This window comes from Crotalus tigris, unplaced genomic scaffold (genome assembly GCF_016545835.1).
Source record: "Crotalus tigris isolate CLP2741 ecotype Arizona unplaced genomic scaffold, ASM1654583v1 scf7180000018730.549990, whole genome shotgun sequence".
NCBI lineage: Eukaryota > Metazoa > Chordata > Lepidosauria > Squamata > Viperidae > Crotalus > Crotalus tigris.
This window is the reverse complement of record NW_024097172.1, coordinates 111898-131120: the sequence shown is the minus strand read 5'-3', so window position 1 is coordinate 131120 and position 19223 is coordinate 111898. Positions and strand designations below refer to the sequence as shown.

At 40.0% G+C, this 19223-nt stretch overlaps 1 protein-coding gene across 1 annotated transcript in view; it reads right to left on the bottom strand.

Moving 5' to 3' along the window:
* Positions 1–19223, bottom strand: part of RECK (reversion inducing cysteine rich protein with kazal motifs) — a gene marked incomplete at its 5' end in the record, with an annotated part of 193380 nt that overhangs the window by 78321 nt on the left and 95836 nt on the right. The window contains one exon of the mRNA XM_039355685.1: positions 9780–9920. Coding sequence (XP_039211619.1) covers positions 9780–9920 — 141 coding nt within the window. The remainder of the gene's footprint in view (positions 1–9779; positions 9921–19223) is intronic.

Genomic DNA, 19223 nt, shown 5'->3' with positions numbered 1-19223 from the left:
AATCTGGGAAGTCTCCAGCTAAGCCAAAAGAATCTGCCATGAGAGTGATGGAGGCTGTGGAATCCCCTACCTCTGCCCATCATGGGGAAAGAACTCCAGCCTACACCACAGAGCCAGCGGACACCTCAGACAATAGCTCGGAGGGCAAACCCCTGGTAAGTGGACCCATTGCACCCATACTTACAACAGTGACTATATTAGCTCTCTCCATGCCTGAAGCTGTCAAGGTGAAAGCCTTAATAGACTCTGGCTGCACCCACTGCCTCATTAGTCCAACACTAGTGGGGAACTTGGGCATTCCGATGAGGAGGCTGCAACAACCAACCTCATTTGACCAATTAGATGGGTCCATAGTAGAGGGGGTGCCAGCTATCCTAGCCACCTTACCAGTACACTTATCCCTGGGAAGACATAACATTTGTTGTAGCCCCAGGCATGGAATGCCCAGTCATCCTAGGGCAGGAATGGTTAAAGAAATGGAACCCCTGGGTAAATTGGAGGACGGCAGAAATCAATTTCCCGAAGAGGGATCCTACAGACTTAAAACCCCAAGGAGTCCTACCAAATTAAGAAGGGAGAAAGCATTAAGGGGAAAATAAAAGGGGCTACCCGAAATAGCAGAGAAATACTGAGACCTTGCTAAAGTTTTCAATAATGAGAGGGCAGATGAGCTCCCCCCCTCATCGACCCATGGATTGTGCCATAGAATTCAAGCACAGGGCAAAACTCCTGAAACCCAGACTATACTCTATGAGCCCTAAGGAGAAGGAGGAAATGGAAAGATTCATAAATAAAAACCTAGAAAGGGGGTTTATCGAACAGGCCAAGCATAAGGTAGCAGCCCCAGTTCTCTTTAGAGAAAAGAAGGACAGCACTTTATGCTTGTGCGTGGACTACTGCTCCTTGAATGCAATCAGTGAAAACAACCTATACCCTCTACCCCTCATGAAGGATGTTATCCCACCTCTCGAAAGGAAGATTTTTCACTAAACTAGATCTAAGGGAAGTGTATTACTGCATTAGAATTAAGGAAGGGGATGAATGGAAAACTGCTTTAATTGCCCAATGGGGTGCTACCAATTTAAAATTTTGCTGTTTGGACTACAAGGGGCCCCCACAGTATTTATGCAATTAATCAATGATGTACTAAGGGAAGAACTATTTAAGGGGGTCCTGGTTTATTTAGATGACATCCTTATCTTCACCGAATCCAAAGAGGAACATGTCAACCTAGTAAGAGCGGTTTTAATGAAACTGCGAGCTGTCCACCTATATGCCAAATTATCAAAATGCAAATTCCACTAGGAAAAAATAGACCATGGCTTTTCAACCTTTTCACCCATTGTACCACTTTTAGGATATGGCAATATCTGAGTACCACCAGTCGCCTAGCAAGGTGTCAAAAACATGATGACCAAAAAAAAAAAAAGGAAAAAGATAATAAAGTACAGGTAATCCTCGACTTACAACAGTTTGCTTAGTGACTGTTTGAAGTTACAATGGACTGAAATAAGTGCCCTCCCAGCCACAGCCGAGCAAGACACCTCCCTGCCCACCCGGCAGCGCTCTTCCTCCTGTCCGAGATTTTCATTGTTGTGAGCATATCTGTTGAGGATTGGCAGTGGGGTTGGGGTGGGGATGTTTGGTCTTTATTCCCCCAGTCTGCTGGGTGGTTGCAGCAGGTTTTAAACACTTCACATGATCCTGGGATACTGTGAGCATCATAAATATGAATCAGTTGCCAAGTATCTGAATATAAATCACAAGACCTAGGAGATGCTGCAACATTCCAGCTGAGTGGTGCTTCTTCAGGGCTCAGCAGAAGTGCCAGGATCAGTGCTGAGCTCCAGCTGGAGCCTGGCGCTGATCCTGGTACTTCCACTGAGCCCTGACAGTCCCAAAGAAGCGCTGATCCTGGCGATTCCGCTGAGCCCTGACAGCCCTGCAGCTCCAGCCATTTCTCCCTCAGGCTTGTGTGGTGCTGCCAGTGGTTCAACTTATTCCCCTCCCCTGCTACCACTTTTCTAGGATGGTCACGTACCACCTGCCAGGTGCCAATGTATCACAGGTGGTACCTGTACCATCTGTTGGAAAGCCCTGGAACAGACTACCTGGATTATCGCATATCCCCACAGGGTATTGAAATGGACCCCGAGAAGGTCAGAACAGTACTAGAATGGGCTAACACTTCACACAAGGAAGCAGCTACAAAGTTTCCTGGGTTTTGCAAACTTTTACCGCCAATTCATCCCCTCATTTGCCCAAATAGCCCTGCCCTAAAAACGAAGGGGGAATCCTCAGTGAAACCTAGCCAACCACTAAAATGGACAATGGAATGTCGAGCAGTGTTTGAGAGATTAAAGAGACTTTTTTCTGCCGAACCCATACTGAGGCATCCAGACACTGATAAGTCCTTTGTAATACAGGCGGACCCAAGTGATGTGGTAGTGGGAGCTGTACTATTACAAAAAAACAATGAAGGGGTATTGCAACCTGCACATATATGTCCAAGAAACTCACAGAAACAGAACAGCGCTGGCCCATGTGAGAGAAAGAGGCATACGGGATCCGTTGGTCATTACTTACATGGCGCCAGTTCCTTGAAGGGAACAAAATCCCTTTTCAGGTATGGATAGACCACAAAAACCTGGAAGCCTTGAAAACACCCAGGAAGCTCACTCTCAAGCAAGCCCGCTTTCACCAATTCCATTTTACGCTCGAGCACTTGCTGGGGGGAAAGAACTTCTTGGCAGATGTACTGTCTCGCATGCCCCAATATAACAGCATGTGAGCCACCGATTCTAAACTACTTATGGTGGAACCACAAATGGCAGCACCAGTAACCACCAGAGCCCAAGCTAAATTAAAGCTGCAACTGGGTAGCCAAACCGGAATCAGATTCCAGAAAACTTTGGAAACAGACGAATGTTTCCAGAAAAATAGACACATGTGCACAGTCAAGGATGGACTGCATTGGGTGGGGGGAAAGTTATATATACCAACCACCCAGAGGGGCACATTGATGCAACTTTGCCATGATACAAAATCAACAAGGCATTTTGGATTTGTAAAAACATTACATTTAGTTAAAAGGCAATTTTCGTGGCCATCCATGAAAAAGGACATAAAAAGTTACGTGGCCAGCTGCCCAGCTTGCGCAACTGCTAAGAGATTGCAAGGGAAATCGCCCGGACTGTTACAACCAGTGGCGAATCCCTCAGCCCCCTGGAGGGAAACAGCCATGGATTTTATAGTGGAATTGCCAGAAAGCAATGGAAACATTCTCATCTGGACAGTTATGGACTTGTTTTCCAAACAGGTGCACTTTATCCTTTGCCAAAAGATTCCCACCGCAAAAGCCTTAGCAAAATGTTTCATGCAGCACATTTACAGATTGCATGGGGCACCCCAACGCATCATCTCTGATAGGGGAGTACAATTTACATCAGCATTTTGGAAGGAATTTTTATCCCTCTTAGGAATCACTCAGGGACTGTCATCAAGTCATCATCCTCAAGGGAACAGTCAATCAGAATGCTCGAGCTCAGTACTTGAGCAATACTTAAGATGCTTTATTAATTTCCAGCAAATGAATTGGATGGACCTACTCCCTTTCGCAGAAGTTGCCTACAATAACGCAGTCCACTCCAGCACAGGCTACACTCCTTTTCAAATAGCCACCAGTCAAAGTTTCAACTCCATGCCAGAACTAATGCCAAACAAACCAGCAATCCCATCACTGAAAGAATGGATAGAACAATTACAAAACACCTGGCCAATAGGTAGAAAAGCCTTAGACGAAGCTAGGCAAGCATACAAAGCACAAACAGATAAAAAAAGAGTTGAACCCACACCATTCAATGTAGGAGAAATGGTATATTTATCTACAAAATACCTAAAATCCCTACAACCCTATAAAAACTTGGACCAAAATATATAGTACCTTTTCCAATTAAAAGAATCATAAACCCAGTAACAGTAGAATTAGAATTACCCCAAAATCTCAGGCAAATAGATCCAATTTTTCACTGCAGTTTGCTGAAAAGAGAACAACAGTCACCCTTATGGCCAAAAATTCTCCCCCCACCACCTCCAGTCATGGTGGAAGGAGAACACTTCAAGATAAAGGAAATCCTAGACCAGTGATGGTGAACCTTTTAGAGACTGAGTGCCCAAACTGTAAACCAAAACCCAGGTGCCGAGTGGGCATGGCCCATTGGGTAGGTGTGGCCAAGGATGGGTGTGGCCCATTGGGTGGGTGTGGCCCATTGGGTGGGCATGGCTGCAGTGGTAATGGCAGACTGGGTGGGACTAAAAAGGTTCAATCAATCAATTCCAACTTTGCAAGATCTTTTTTTTCCCAGGAGAAGTTGAAATTGATTGATTCATTGAACTTTTTTTTTACACACGGCATTGGAGGCTTAAAGTGAAAAGATTTTATAAAACTCAGCTGAAAGCCTAGGACTGGGGTGACAGTGCGCGTGTACCCAGAGAGAGCTCTGTGTGCCACCTGTGGCACGCGTGACATAGTTTCGCCACCATGGTCCTAGACTCTAGGACAGGGCTTTTCAACAGGTGGTACGGGTACCACCTGTGGTACATTGGCACCTGGCAGGTGGTACGCGACCATCCTAGAAAAGTGGTAGCGGGGGAGAGGAATGAGCTGAACTGGTGGTAGCACCACACAAGCCTGAACGAGAGATGGCTGGAGCTGCAGGGCTGTCAGGGCTCAGCGGAATCGCCAGGATCAGCATTTCTTCGGGACTGTCAGGGCTCAGTGGAAGTGCCAGTATCAGCCCAAGCTCCAGCTGGAGCTCGGCACTGATCCTGGCACTTCTGCTGAGCCCTGAAGAAGCACCGATCAGCTGGAATCTTGCAGCATCTCCAAGGTCTTGTGATTTACATTCAGAAGCTTGGCAACTGATTCATATTTATGACACTCACAGTATCCCAGGATCATGTGAAGTGTCCAAAACCTGCTGCAACCACCCAGCAGACGGGGGGGGGGAATAAAGACCAAACATCCCCCACCCCACCCCCACTGCCAATCCTCAACAGATATGCTCACAACAATGAAAACCTCGGACAGGAGGAAGAGTGCTGCTGGGTGGGCAGGCAAGTGTCTTGCTCGGCTGTAGCCGGGGCAGGCAGTTATTTCAGTGCCATTATAACTTCAAATAGTCACTAAGCGAACTGTTGTAAGTCGAGGACTACCTGTACTTTATCACTTTTTTCCTTTTTTTTTTTGTTCATCAAGTTTTTGACACCTTGCTAGGCGACTGGTGGTACTCGGATATTGTCATATCCTAAAAGTGGTACAATCGGTGAAAATGTTGAAAAGCCCTGCTCTAGGAGGTATCACGGTACAACTCAATACCTAGCATGGAAACACCTCCCCTCCTCACAAAATGAGTGGGTCCATAAACGTCATGTCAGAGCCCCGAAACTATTAAAGAAGTTTCATACAGAGTATCCCAACAAGCCAGACTAACTTTTATATCTGTTTTGTTTTTTCTACAGGTGGAGCTCTCTTATTTTTAAGGGGGGGCAGGATGTCAGAATCCAGTTATATTTCCTTTCTATCTATCTTCTCTGATCTAAAACCAATTCTTACCCTTCCCTGGATTCTGCCATACTCCCAAGGGGGAGGGGGGATATGCATGCAGGTTTATTACTTTTACTTCCTCTATTCACTACAAAGTAACCTTTTGTTTATTCACCTTCATGTCTGCTAACCATTACAATGTAACAATTTGCCTCGTATCCTAGGCCCCCTCTGAACTTCCTTATCGGGCAGCTAGGAAAAAGGGGTGAAAAGATACAGACCTCCAGGATCTGGCTTATTTCTCTGTCATCAAAATAAGGTGTGAAGAGCTGTTGAATGATCGTACACAATGGAGCTGGATTAATGTTATGTTTCCTGGATTTAACACCTAGGAATTTGCTGGTCTGAATTGCCCGGAAGAACTGTGGAGTGGGGTGCTCAGGGACACTTTAAAACATCAATCTGTAAGGGAATCTCTCAGATCCTGTCTATTATGCCTGCTATCGGCTACTCTTAATAAAAGTTCCTGTTGGAAGAGATTGTTTCCAAGAGTTCTGCTTTCTTAAGATGTGGGTTGAAGTGGAGCCTTACACCTAGATTCCTCTCATAATTACTACTGTTGAACCAGATTCATCTTTTCTATAACTGTGCATTTGTTTTTTCTTGCCTATATATAGGATCTTACTTTTCTCACAACTGAATTGCATTGGTTGTATAGGGCCCATGTTCAAATCTGTCAAGGTACTCTGTGTCTTGAGTCTACCCTCCAAAGCGTTAGCAATTTCCTCCAACTTGGTGTTTTTTGCAAATTTGATGAGTTTCCCTTCTATTCCCTCATCTAAATTGTTTATAAAGATATTGAAGAGTACTGGGCCTTGAGCTATCCCATTGCAAGCTTCCCTCCATGTAGATGTAGTTCCATTGTGGACTTCTCACTAAGTGTGAACGATCAATCAGTTGCAAACCCATCTGGTGGTGGTACTATCTATTTCACATTGTTTTATCTTACCAAAAAGGAGGCTGTGATCTTTTTTATCAAGTACCTTACTAAAGTCTAAGTAAACTGTGTTCACAGCATTTCCCTCATCAACTAGTGACTTTGTCAAAGAAGGCAATAAGGTCAGTCTGACATGATTTATTTTTAACCAAATCCATGCTGGCTTCTAGTAATCACCTTGTTCATTTCTAGGTACTTAAAAATCCCGTGTTTCTTTGTCTTTTCTAGGGTTTTCCCAGGTATTGATATTAGACTAACTGGCCTGTAATTTCCTGGATCCATTTTGTTTTCCTTTTTTTGAAGATTGGAAGCATATCAGCTCTTTTCCAGTCCTTTAGTATTTCTCTGGTGCTCCAGGAACTTTGAAAAATTTTGTTCAATGGTTTCAAGACCACATCTGCCAATTCCTTCAAAATTATGGGATGCAATCCATCTGGTTCTGGCAATTTGAACTCGTCTGGACTGAATAGGAATTCTCTAACCATTTTCTTCCTTATTTTGACTTGCATTGCTATTCTATATCCTACATGCCACTTCTAATTGGCTGGACTGTTTTTCCTTTTGGTGAAAGCAGATTCAAAGAATGAATTAAGCAATTCTGCTTTCTCCTTGGTGCCTGTCACCTTTTTGCTATCTTCTCCCATCAGCAGATTGATGCTTTCCTTGATTTTTTTTTTGTTTCTTATATGGTTAAATTTTTTTAAAAAATATTGTTAGCATTTGTTACAAGTCTTAATTCACTCTAACCCTTAGCATTCTTGCCTTTGTCCTTGCTGATTCACGCATTTTCCTAGCATCCTTCTTTCCATTTTTTCCATCTTTTTCTCTCAGCTTGTCAGAGATACTTTATGCAATCATGCTGGCTTTATCTGGGGCCTCCTATTTTCTTTCTCTGTGGTACTATGTTAGATCGGGCTCTTATAATCTCATTTTTTCAGATTTTCCCAAGTATCTTGAGTTGTCCCAAAGTGCTTTTTCAAAAAACAACTGAACTTTGTTTTTCCTGAAGATATTTCACTTCTTATCCAAGAAGCTTCTTCAATTCTTGAGCTGTTTTCCCCTTTAAGATTTCCATCTATAGATTCCTTCCTAAACTCTTAGTTTGTTAAAGTCAGATTTCTTGTCTAAGATCATAGTTTGACTTTATTTGATTATATGTGCCTGAATTATATATGGCATGGTTACTCTCTCCCAAACTTCCCACAACTTCAACCCATATCATTTCAACTCTCTTAGTAAGGATTAAGTCCAGTGTCCCTAGAGATGTCCCTCTACTACCTTTTGGGTGACAAAGTTGTCAGCTAAATTGGTTAGTAAGCTGTTCAATCTCTCACTTGATGCACAATTTGTCTCCCAGTGGATTTCAGGTCAGTTAAAGTCCCCCATTACTACAGTGGTGGGTTTCCTGCACACTCTAGTTAATTGATTTGCAAAATGTTCATCTATTTCCTCTGCATGATTGAGTGGTCTGTAGTATATACCCATGGCAATGTCATTTTCCTCCTTTATATTAATCCATATGCAATCAAGAAGGTTTTATGCATTTCTCTACAGGTATAGTGATTTCCAATATATAATGAAATACAACCTTCTCTTTTGTTACTTCTGTTTCTTTGAACAATTTATATCCTTCCAGCAGTACATTGCAATCATTAGTTTTATGCCACCAAATTGCAGTAATAGCAACAATATTATATTTGCCCTCATATACTAGAACTTCAAGTTCACCCTGTTTACTCCTCATACTTTCAGCATTAGTATCTAGACATCCAAGCCCTTTATGGCTGACCCTGCATTTGCTTCTTCCATCTTCTATTTTATATCTGAGTTCCCCTTACTTCTTAGCGCTTCCTATCTCGTCTGATTGGTTGTCTTGGGGTTTATGCTTGAAATTAGGTTCTAAAATTCCTAAAGATTGGTCACCCTCCCTTTCCAGTTTTAGTTTGGATAAGCTCAGTCAGTCACTTTCTAAATACTTTTGCCAATTATTGTGAGGTGTAGCTTATCTCCTGCCAGAAGCCCTTCATGTAGGTAATGTAGACCATGGTCTAGGAATCCAAAGTTCTCTCAAAGGCACCATCCCTTAAGTCAGTGGTTTTCTAAAATCTTCTTTTCCCTCATTGGAAGTTGTCCTTCTGTTGAAAGTACAGATGAAAACACCACTTATGCTCCTAACTTCTTGGTTTTTATGCCAAGGTGCATAAAATGTCTCTTGAAATTGTTTTCAGCTTCATTGTCATATCATTTGTCCCTGTGTGGAAGAGGAGGAAGGTATAATAATCTGTGGGTTTGATTATTTTAATAACTCTCTGTCATACCTTTCATCTGCTCCTGGGAGACAACATGCTTCCCTAGATTGAATGTCCAGTATACAAATCGTTGATTCCATTCAGCAATTTTTCAACTTTTGTTAGAGAAGTGAATCTTTATTGACCAACACATACCTTTTTTCCTGGGGATATCTGGGCTACTTTTCTTCCTATCACTGGAACACATCATGATGTCCCTTCTCTAGATGTCTACATGATTTGTTCCAGGGGTAACATATGAAGTTGATTGCTCAGCTCCAGCGGGACTGGATAGCACTAAGCAGCAGAAATATTATTCTTGATTGATTGTTGTTGTTTCTTGAGGTCATGTTGCCATCCGTCTATCTTTAAAGGTTCATCTGATAGTTTGGCGTTTGTTTCTTATTGTGTTCAGTTTGGATACAGTCTTCTTTCTTTGGTTGGAGTTTCTCATTTTGTTGATTGACTCAGAGTGGCTAGTCTTGCCTGAATCAATTGGGTGGCTTGTAGTATATACCCATGACTGATTTCAAAAATGTTAAATGGAACTAAAAAGCCAAAGCTCAATTTAAAATAGTCTTCACTTTTATCTTTTATCTAAGTGAAACCATGTAGACTATCACTATGGAATCTTTCTATTAACAACTGTCAAGTTGTGAAGTCTCATTTGCTCCATTTTTACCAGCTGAGATTTAACAGTATTTGATATGTAATTATATTCATATTAATCTATTTTTATATTATTGCAAACTATATGAAGTTTTAAACAAAAGAAAGGCAATATACACATGTCCTAATCAATAAATAGTAATAACAATTAACATTCCAATTTTGAAATTATATTCTGAAATAGCAGACCCTTTGAAGAAAGATATTTTCAATGACAAGAAGGCAAGTGTTAAGTTATTAGGAATCCTATGGCATTTGTTTAGACTTTAAAAAGCCTTACCCTGTATACAAAAATAAGGAAGACAAAGTTCGAGAGGCTGACATCCTTTTCTATTTACTTCACACAATTGATTTGCAGCACAGGGATTTGGGTTACAGGGATGTGTAACATCTTCCACAATATTATCCAATGTACTTGGACCTGAAAAAAACAAAAAGTAGGGAACATTAATATTGTGTATAATCAGATTTGTGAATTAATTTTTTAAGCTAGTGTCATTTTTATTCAGTAAGTGAAAATGTACACATTATTAAAAGAAAAAATAATTCAGCCAATTTTTTAAAAAAGAACCAACATTTCAGCTTAAAATAGGTTATGTTCTGAAGTGCTTATATTTATTATTTATCTAGCATTCATTCATTCATTTGTTCATTCATTCCTTCGTTCATTCATTTATCATATTTTTATGGATGCCCATCCCATTCTGGGCAGCATATATTAAAAACAAACCATGGAAAAGAAACATTAAAAATATTCTGTATTTTTTTTAAAAAACATTATTATTGAAAGATAAGAAAACAGCATCTTCAGTATAACAGACAATATAATGAATCTCATTGATCCACTATTTCCTTGATATCCTCAAGCCTGTTGATACAATTGTGTTTTGAGCAATATTCAGAAAGTTAGCAAAGATGGAGCTAGCCTCATCTCAAGGGAATGATGTTTCGTATAGCAGAAAAGACCTGTGTCCTAGGTCCTGCCAGATTCAAGTCCTTAATGGACAGAACCTGCAGCATATCTTTTTTCACAGAGCCAACGAGATGGACAAATATAATCAGGAAAAGAAGGTTCCTCAAATACACTGGTCCCAGAAAGATCAAAACTGGTATCCTTGGACCTGGACTATTCCAGGAGCACACATAATTTGCCTGTGTCACTATATTTTATATCAATTAAAGCTTCTGAATACACTTCAAGTGTAGAGCACATAGCAATAGTCAATCTGGGCGGTGAATATTAATACATGGTTTGATAATTTCTCAGAGGTTTTACCAGTGCATAAGGAGCAAAATGGAAAAGGCCAGCGCATAGCACAATTCAATATGTGGTATAAAGGGGAAGGCTTTGAATGTATTAGTCATGATGTCTATAACTGGTCCAATGAAAAGATATACAAAAGAGATGGTTTGCATCCATCAAAGAAAGGGACTGAGTTACTCAGCTATAAATTCACAGATTTTCTGGAGGAAAATTTAAACTAAATAGCTGGGACAGTGAGTTAATTGATACAGAACAACCCTGTCCCCGGCAATCTAAAAATTATAGGGATATCAGTGCATGTAACATAGATGTATATGTGGACAAGAATACCAACCTTGCTGTCAAGCAAAATCAAGCCTCTAATAGCGAGTGCCACACAAAGTGCACGAACGAAATAGGTGGGAAGACAATAGGGGAACTCAGGCATCACACAGGTCATGTAGAAAGTAAATACAGGGCCAGTCACAAAGGACTCAAATGTCTATACACCAATGCACAGAGTATGAACAACAAACAGGGAGAACTAGAAATTCAGATTAATGAAAGCAGATATGATATTGTTGCCGTTACGGAACCATGGTGGGACGAAACCCACACATGGAACACATAGCTAGAGGGATTTAAATTATTTAAAAGAAACAGACCAAATAAAAGAGGAGCTAGAGTTGCTCTCTATATAAGAAATAACTACATCTCTACAGAAATAGAGCACAACAATGATAAAAACTGTCTTGAATGCATTTGGGTCAATATAAAAGGGGGAAATGACATTGCCATAGGTGTATACTACAGACCATCCAACCAATCAGAGGAAATAGATGAACTTTTTGCTAGTCAGCTAACTAAGGTATATAGGAAGCACATCACAATCGTAATGGGGGACTTTAACTACCCTGACATCAACTGGGAGACAAACTCTGCACCAAGTGGAAGACCAAACAGGTTCCTGGCAAACCTAGCAGACAACTTTCTCTCCCCAAAAGTAGAGAAGGGAACTAGGGAATTAGCCATTTTGGATCAAATTCTCACTAACAGAGATGAAATGATATAAGGTGTTGAAGCCATAGGAACCCTGGGAGGAAGTGATCATGAAATATTAGAATTCAACATTATGGAAGCACAAGCAATAGAACACAATCAAACTAAAGTCTTGGACTTCAAGAGAGCTAATTTCAATAATCCTAGAGAGGGCTTGGGAAGGATTCCATGGATGAGAATCCTCAAGGGGAAAACAATTCAAGAAGCTTGGGAAATTTTGAAAAATGAGATAATAAAAGTCTAGCACAATACTAACAAAGAGGAAAAATAACAGCTCTCAAAAGAAACCAGCATGGCTGCATAAAGAACTCTCTGACAAATTGAAAGATAAAAAGGACAAGTATAGAAAATGGAAAGAGGGGCACATAACTACATCAGAATATCAGCAAATAACCCAAGCCTGCAAAGATGAAGTGAGGAAAGCTAAGGTTCAAAATGAACTAAGGCTTGTGACCAAAGTCAAAAATAATAAAAAAGCTTCTTTCAACATGCAAAAAAACAAGAAAAAAGTGAAGGAAATGATTGGTCCACTAGTGGGTGAAAGTGGCAAAAAGGTGACAAGCAACAGGGAAAAAGCAGAACTATTTAACTCGTTTTTTGCATCTGTCTTTACACAAAGGGAAAAAACCTATCAAGACAAACCTATCAAAAATAGTGCCATAAAAAAACAAAATAGAAACACAAGTTAAGATAGGCAAGAAAATGGTAAGTGAGGAACTACCAGAGGACTGGAAAACAGCTAATGTAGTTCCCGTCTTCAAAAAAGGGAAAAAAAATGGACCCAGGAAATTACAGACCTATCAGCCTGACCTCGATACCTGGGAAGATCCTGGAAAAGATAATCAAACAACGAATCAGCATACACCTAGAGGCAAACAAAGTCATTACTAAAAGCCAACATGAGTTTGTCAAAAATAGATCATACCAGACAAATCTTATTGCATTCTTTGACCAAGTGACAAAATTAGTGGATCAGAGGAATACTGTGGACATAATTTACTTGGACTTCAGAAAGGCATTTGATAAAGTAGATCACAACCTACTACTTGACAAGATAGAAAAATGTGGGGTAGACAGCATCACCATCAGATGCGTCCGTAGCTGGCTGACCGGTCATACTCAGCGAGTGGTCCTCAATTGAACCGCATCTACATGGAGGGAAGTGTGTAGTGGGGTGCCCCAGGATTCTGTTCTGGGCCCAGTGCTCTTCAACATCTTCATCAACAATTTGGAAGAAGGGATAGATGGGGAACTCATCAAATTTGCAGATGACACCAAGCTGGCAGAAATAGCCAACATTCCAGAAGACAGGCTTAAGATACAGAAGGATCTGGACAGACTTGAACACTGGGCGCTATCTAACAAAATGAAATTCAATGGTGAAAAAAGCAAGGTTCTACATTTAGGCAAGAAAAACCAAATGCACAGGAATAGTATAGGGGGTATCTTGCTCAATAGTAGTAACTGTGAGAGGGATCTCGGAGTCCTAGTAGACAATCACTTAAATATGAGCTAGCAGTGTGCTGCAGCTGCCAAAAAGGCCAACACGGTGCTAGGCTGCATTAACAGAGGGATAGAATCAAGATCAAATACCACTTTACAATGCCTTGGTAAGACCACCCTTGGAATACTGCATCCAGTTTTGGTCACCGCGCTGTACAAAAAATGTTGAGACTCTAGAAAGAGTACAGAGAAGAGCAACAAAGATGATTAGGGGACTGGAGGCTAAAGCATATAAGGAACGGCTGCTGGAATTGGGTATGTCTAATTTAATGAAGAGAAGGATGAGAGGGGACATGATAGCAGTGTTCCAATATCTCAGGGGCTGCCACAAAGAAGAGGGAGTCAAGCTATTTTCCAAAGCGCCTGAAGGCAGGACAAGGAGCAACAGGTGGAAACTAATCAAGGAGAGAAGCAACCTAGAACTAAGGAGAAACTTCCTGACAGTTACAACAATTAACCAGTGGAACAATCTGCCTCCAGAAGCAGTGAATGCTCCAACACTGGAAGTTTTTAAGAAGAGACTAGACAGCCATTTGTCCGAAATAGTATAGGATTTCCTGCCTGAGCAGGGTGTTGGAGTAGATGACCTCCAAGGTCCCCTCCAACTTTACTATTATTATTATTATGGATCATCGCACAGTCAGCCAGATGTTCAGACTGGATTTGGCATTTTGTCTACCTATCGAGTCCTTACCCAGGATCTGGGATAGGCAGATATGGATATTTGATGGCATTACAGGTATCATCGGCCTGTAGTTGCCTGGTGTTGCCCCTTTTGCTGGATTTTTCATTATTAAGTAGGTTTTCCCAGTTGTTAGCCACTTTTCAATTTCTCCTCCTTGTAGTATATTGTTGAACTGCTTGGCAATGAGTGGGTGTATAACAGTTAGATGTTTCAATCAAAACCCATGCAGTTCATCTTCACCTGGTGCTGACCAATTTTTGATTTTCCTTGCTGTTTTTCCTACCATTTTTGTTGTTATTACTAGTTCTTTCATTTCAACTTCTGTTTTATTTGCATCCACCTCTTTTAACCAAGCCGCATCCTTGTTGTATTTCTTTGGGTTATCCCATATCTGCTTCCAGAACTGCACTGTTTCTTCCTTGTCAGTTACTGACTGATTCCTTGCAGTTTCTCCATTGATGGATTGGTAGAAACGTTTCTGATTGGATTGAAATTGGAGGTTCTGCCTATAGTTTGCAATTCGAGCTTCATATCTACTGATTTTCCTGGCTATAGCTGTTATTTGTTGCTTTATTATTTCCAGTGCTTCATTGATCTTCCTTGTTTCTAAGTGGTATTTCTTGATTAGGTATTCTTTGGTCTTCTTGTTCTTCAGCTTCTTTTCTTTCATCTGTTCTAGCTTGCTTGCATGTGATCTTAACTTGCTGATCTTATTTTCTAGTCTAACCTTCCATTTTTGTGGTGCACTGTTTGTTTGTTTTTCTTCTTTGTTGATTTTGCATCCCAGGTATTCAGTTATAACTGCAGCTGTGCTATACATTAGTTGGTTTGTTTCTTGCAGTGAATTGGTGCTTTTACTTGATATTGCAATATTTGCATCTTTTAATGCTTGTGCTGTTTCTTTGGAACAAGCTTCAATGCAGGCAGCCTTATTCTGTTGTTTTTGTGCTGTTCTAGATGCTCAGTTATTCTTTGTTTCAATTCTTTTATTTCTTTAGTTAGAGGGTTTTGTTCTTCCTGAGGAAGAGGTGCCTGGTTTCCAAATGAGAACAGTTGTATATCTCTGCTGGATTCCTTCACTGCCAACTCCCCCTGGTTTGCCCCTACATTCTGAATTACTTCTGGTAAGGCTTTGATTTCTTTGCCCTGGGTAAACCTTTGCAGTTTGTCCAATTCTGTTTCTGTGAATACTTTATTTCATATTATAAATCAGTGTTGATCTGCTAGTCTCTGTTCTGTTATTTCTGATTCTGGATGTTGTTCTTTCCAGAACTGGTGCATTCATTTTAGATATCCTCTTCTTGTTGGACTTGATCTGTAGTAACAGATCATTATTTCTTTGTTTTCAGTCACTGTGTATCTGTGACGGGTAAACACCTTTTCTTCCAGTAGTTCTGCAGCTGCTGGCCCTGTAACCACCAGATATCCAGGAACTCCAATATCTAGCGCAGACCTTGTTAACCTGGGCAACATTCGAGCCTGTATGGCATTCTGAAATTTACGTCTCACCATATTTTTTATGGGAGAGACACTCTTTGTCTGACTCCTCTGATGAGACCTGTCCAGTATGGTTGAACCTCTGGCATAGCTCTCATCTTCCTCAGAGTACACAAGCCCCACAACCACGTCAAGGTAGTGCCTATTATTATTATTATTATTATTATTATTATTATTATTATTATTATTATTTAGTACTAACTGGACATCTTTGTGTTTATGTTGAACAATTATCCATGAGAATCTTATTTCCTGAACATTTCCCAACCTTGAGGATGGCATCAACTGTTAATATGATTGGCATTATCAAAAAAATGGTATTCAGGGTCTATAATGCAGTGCTTCTTGATATATTGAAAAAATTCTACTTTTTCCTTGGTGTCTGTCACCTCCTTGCCATCTTCTCCCATTAGATCAATTGTTTCCTTGAATTTTTTTTCTTGTTTCTTACATGTTTAAACTTTTAAACATTATTTGTTACAGTCCAAAAACATTATTTGTCTCAGTCCAAAAAGTTCAGTATGAAAACTGATGTTGATGTTTGATGTTTCCTGAAGATTAACAAAAAGTTGTCAAAATTAGAAATCCAAATGGAGAACATTTGTACTGGAAAAGACATGAAATCTTGGAAGTGTTATGAAACACATGAGGGAAAAAAAAGAAAACCACATTTAAAGTAACTAACAGTTAACTAACACCTTTCTCAACACTATTTCGATCCCCATCACCCTCCCAGTCCATCAGAAATAGAAGACTGTTGGAATATTCATGAACAGGAAGAGTCATGTGGTAACTCAGTCAGCCAATGTGAAGAAAGTGCTACTGAGTCTGTGCAAAAAGGTATTGAGTTAGGAGCTGGATTTCCAGTCTTAGGTTTGTCTCTGTATCTCTCTGTAAGAAGTCTTCATTGAGCTATGTTGCTGTAAAGAAGAATGTATGGTATTGTAAATATTTTGATATAAATATAAAGAAGTTATTTTGAATCAGCTAAATGCAGTCAACTGTGAGAGCTTCTGATTTATTTTTCACCAACAGAGAAATTAAAATTCTCTAACAGGTTATGGGTTCAGAGCTTACTAAGGACTGCATTGTAATTTAAAGCTGGAAGAAATTGCCTGTGTTTAGAAAGTATAAGAACAAGGCAGAATTAGCAGAATGGCTGCAATGGAATTTAAGGAAAGCTGTGTGCCTCGTTTGGGCCAGAAGAATTACATTATATGGGCTGCAAAAATGGAATGTTTGCTGAAAGCTAAAGAGCTGTGGTATATCGTTGTAAATCCACCACAAGTATTTGCAGCTGCTGATCAGAAGAGTCATGATCAAGAAATGGCTTATCTCATCTTCAATTTAGACGATGAACAATTTCTAAATGTTGCAAATTTAAAGACTGCAAAGGAGATTTGGTTGAAGTTGAGAGCTGTGCACGTGAATGTTTCTGCATGCAATATAGTGCAATTGTCAAGAAAGGGTCTGTTTGCAACCAGGTGAATCTGTGGAACAGCATTTAAATAAAATGCAAAGTTTATTTTTGGACTTAGAACAACATGGGATTAAATTCCCTGAGTCCCAGAAGGTTTTATTGGTGTTGAACAGTTTAGATAAAACCTGGGACATAGTTTCTGCCATATTTGAGTGTAAAGAAGAACAAGACTTAAATTTTGAGGCTTTAAAGGCATGTTTGCTTAATGAAGAAGAAAAGCAACATTTTAGAAGCAGCCACGAGGAAGAGAAATTCCTAAGGAAGAAGAAACATTTTGCAGGCAGAGAGCTAAGCAAGAAAAGAATTGCTACATTTGTGGAGAAAAGACACTTCTCAAAAGGAACTGTTTGCAGAGGAACAATTTGCAGCAAAAGACATTTGTGCAAGGAAAAAGGACTGATTTGGTGTTGCAAAAGTTTGCTATAGCAACAACAGAGACAAGTGGCTAATAGATAGTGGGGCAAGTCAAACAATTGTTAATGACTGAATTATTTTGCAGGTTTGTTCCAGTAGCACAAGAAACTGTGGCTTTGGCAAATGGCCAGAAAGCAAAAATCATCAGAAGAGGCGATGTAAAAATTCCATATTTGGAATCAAAGTTTACCAATGTCCTTTGTGTACCTGAGATGGAACATAATTTGTTAAATGTGTCTAATTTAGACAACCAAGGTTTTGAGGTCATTTTTGTAAATGGGAAGTGTCTCATAAAAGGAATGGGAATATTTGTGCAGAAGGCATAAAGAAAGATAATCTCTACGTATTGCAGGGACAAAAGGTTCAATGTTCCCATATATTTAAGAATGTTGCAGAGCATGATTCGTGTGTTCATCTTCTACATAGAAGACTTGGCCATGCAAGCTTTAAGGTTTTGAAGCAAATGCAAGAGTTTGCAGAAGGGCTACATTTAAAGGGATGCAAAACATATTTGGACATTCCCAGTTAGTAAATATAGCACAAGAAAAACAAAAAGAGCTCTAGAGCTGGTCCATGCAGATCTGGTGGGACCTATGCAAGCCAGTTTGGGAGGAGCAAAATATGCACTGGTAATTGTTGATGATTATAGCAGGTATTTATTTTGCTACTTGCTTAGAGCAAAGACAGAGGTGCTACAACAATTCAAACAGTGGGTAAGTTTTGTAGAGAGAAGGTATAGACAACAAGTGTGTCAGTTGCAAACTGACAGAGGTACTGAATTTATGTCAACAAAATTCCAACAATGGGGCAGTTGGGGATAAGACACAGATGTACAAATCCTTACACAGCAGCAGAGAATGGTGTAGCTGAAAGAAGGAATGGTGTTTTGCAAACAATGAAAGATTCATTATTAGAGGATTCTGGTATGAGCAGGTCATATTGGGGAGAAGCCATATTGACTGCCAATTATATAGTTAACAGGCTGTGGAGTTCCTCCATTAATAATACTCCATATGCCATTCTATATGGGAGAAAGCCATCACTGGCACATTTGAGAATTTTTGGAAGTACTGCATGGGTACATATTCTGAAAGCAATCAGAAGAAAGGGACAGCAAAAGGCAAGAAAGATCAGGTTTGTGGGCTATGAGCCAGGGTCAGCACTTTAGTGATGGAAGTAAAAGAATTATAATTTTAAGGTCTGCTAATTTTGCAGAACAAAACTGGGACAGAATTAATGCAAATTCTGGGTATGTCTCACTTAATGATGGTGATCTATTTAACAACAATCACTCATCTAATGATAAAAATGATTATTGAAGATGTCAATGTTCAGGGAGGAAAGGCTGAACAAGACATGAAACCAGAAAGACTTGAGACTCAGGAGCAGTTAATACCACATAGATCAGAGCGATGTAACAAAGGAATTCTGCCTGACAGGTATTCTGCCAGCAAGGTAAAGATTTGCAATGTGTGGTATGAGGCAAGAAGTTATAAATAAGTGTTCGCATTACCAAAAGCTGAACAAGAAAGATGGAAGGAGGCCATGGATAAAAAGATGAAATCTATGGGAGACCATGAAGTATTTAAATCAGTGACTTTGCCACAGGGAACCAAAGCTGTGGGTTGTAAGTGGGTATATAAAAAAAAGATATTGCCAAATAATGATATACAGTATAAGGCCACTATGATGAAGTATTTGCGCCAACTGTGAAAAGTGAGAGTATAAGATTAGCACTGGCATTGACAGCGGCTATAAGCATAAAATCTGGCACTTTGATATCACAACTGCAATCCTCAATGCTGAGTTAGAGGAAGAAATTTATATGATCCAAGCATCAGGA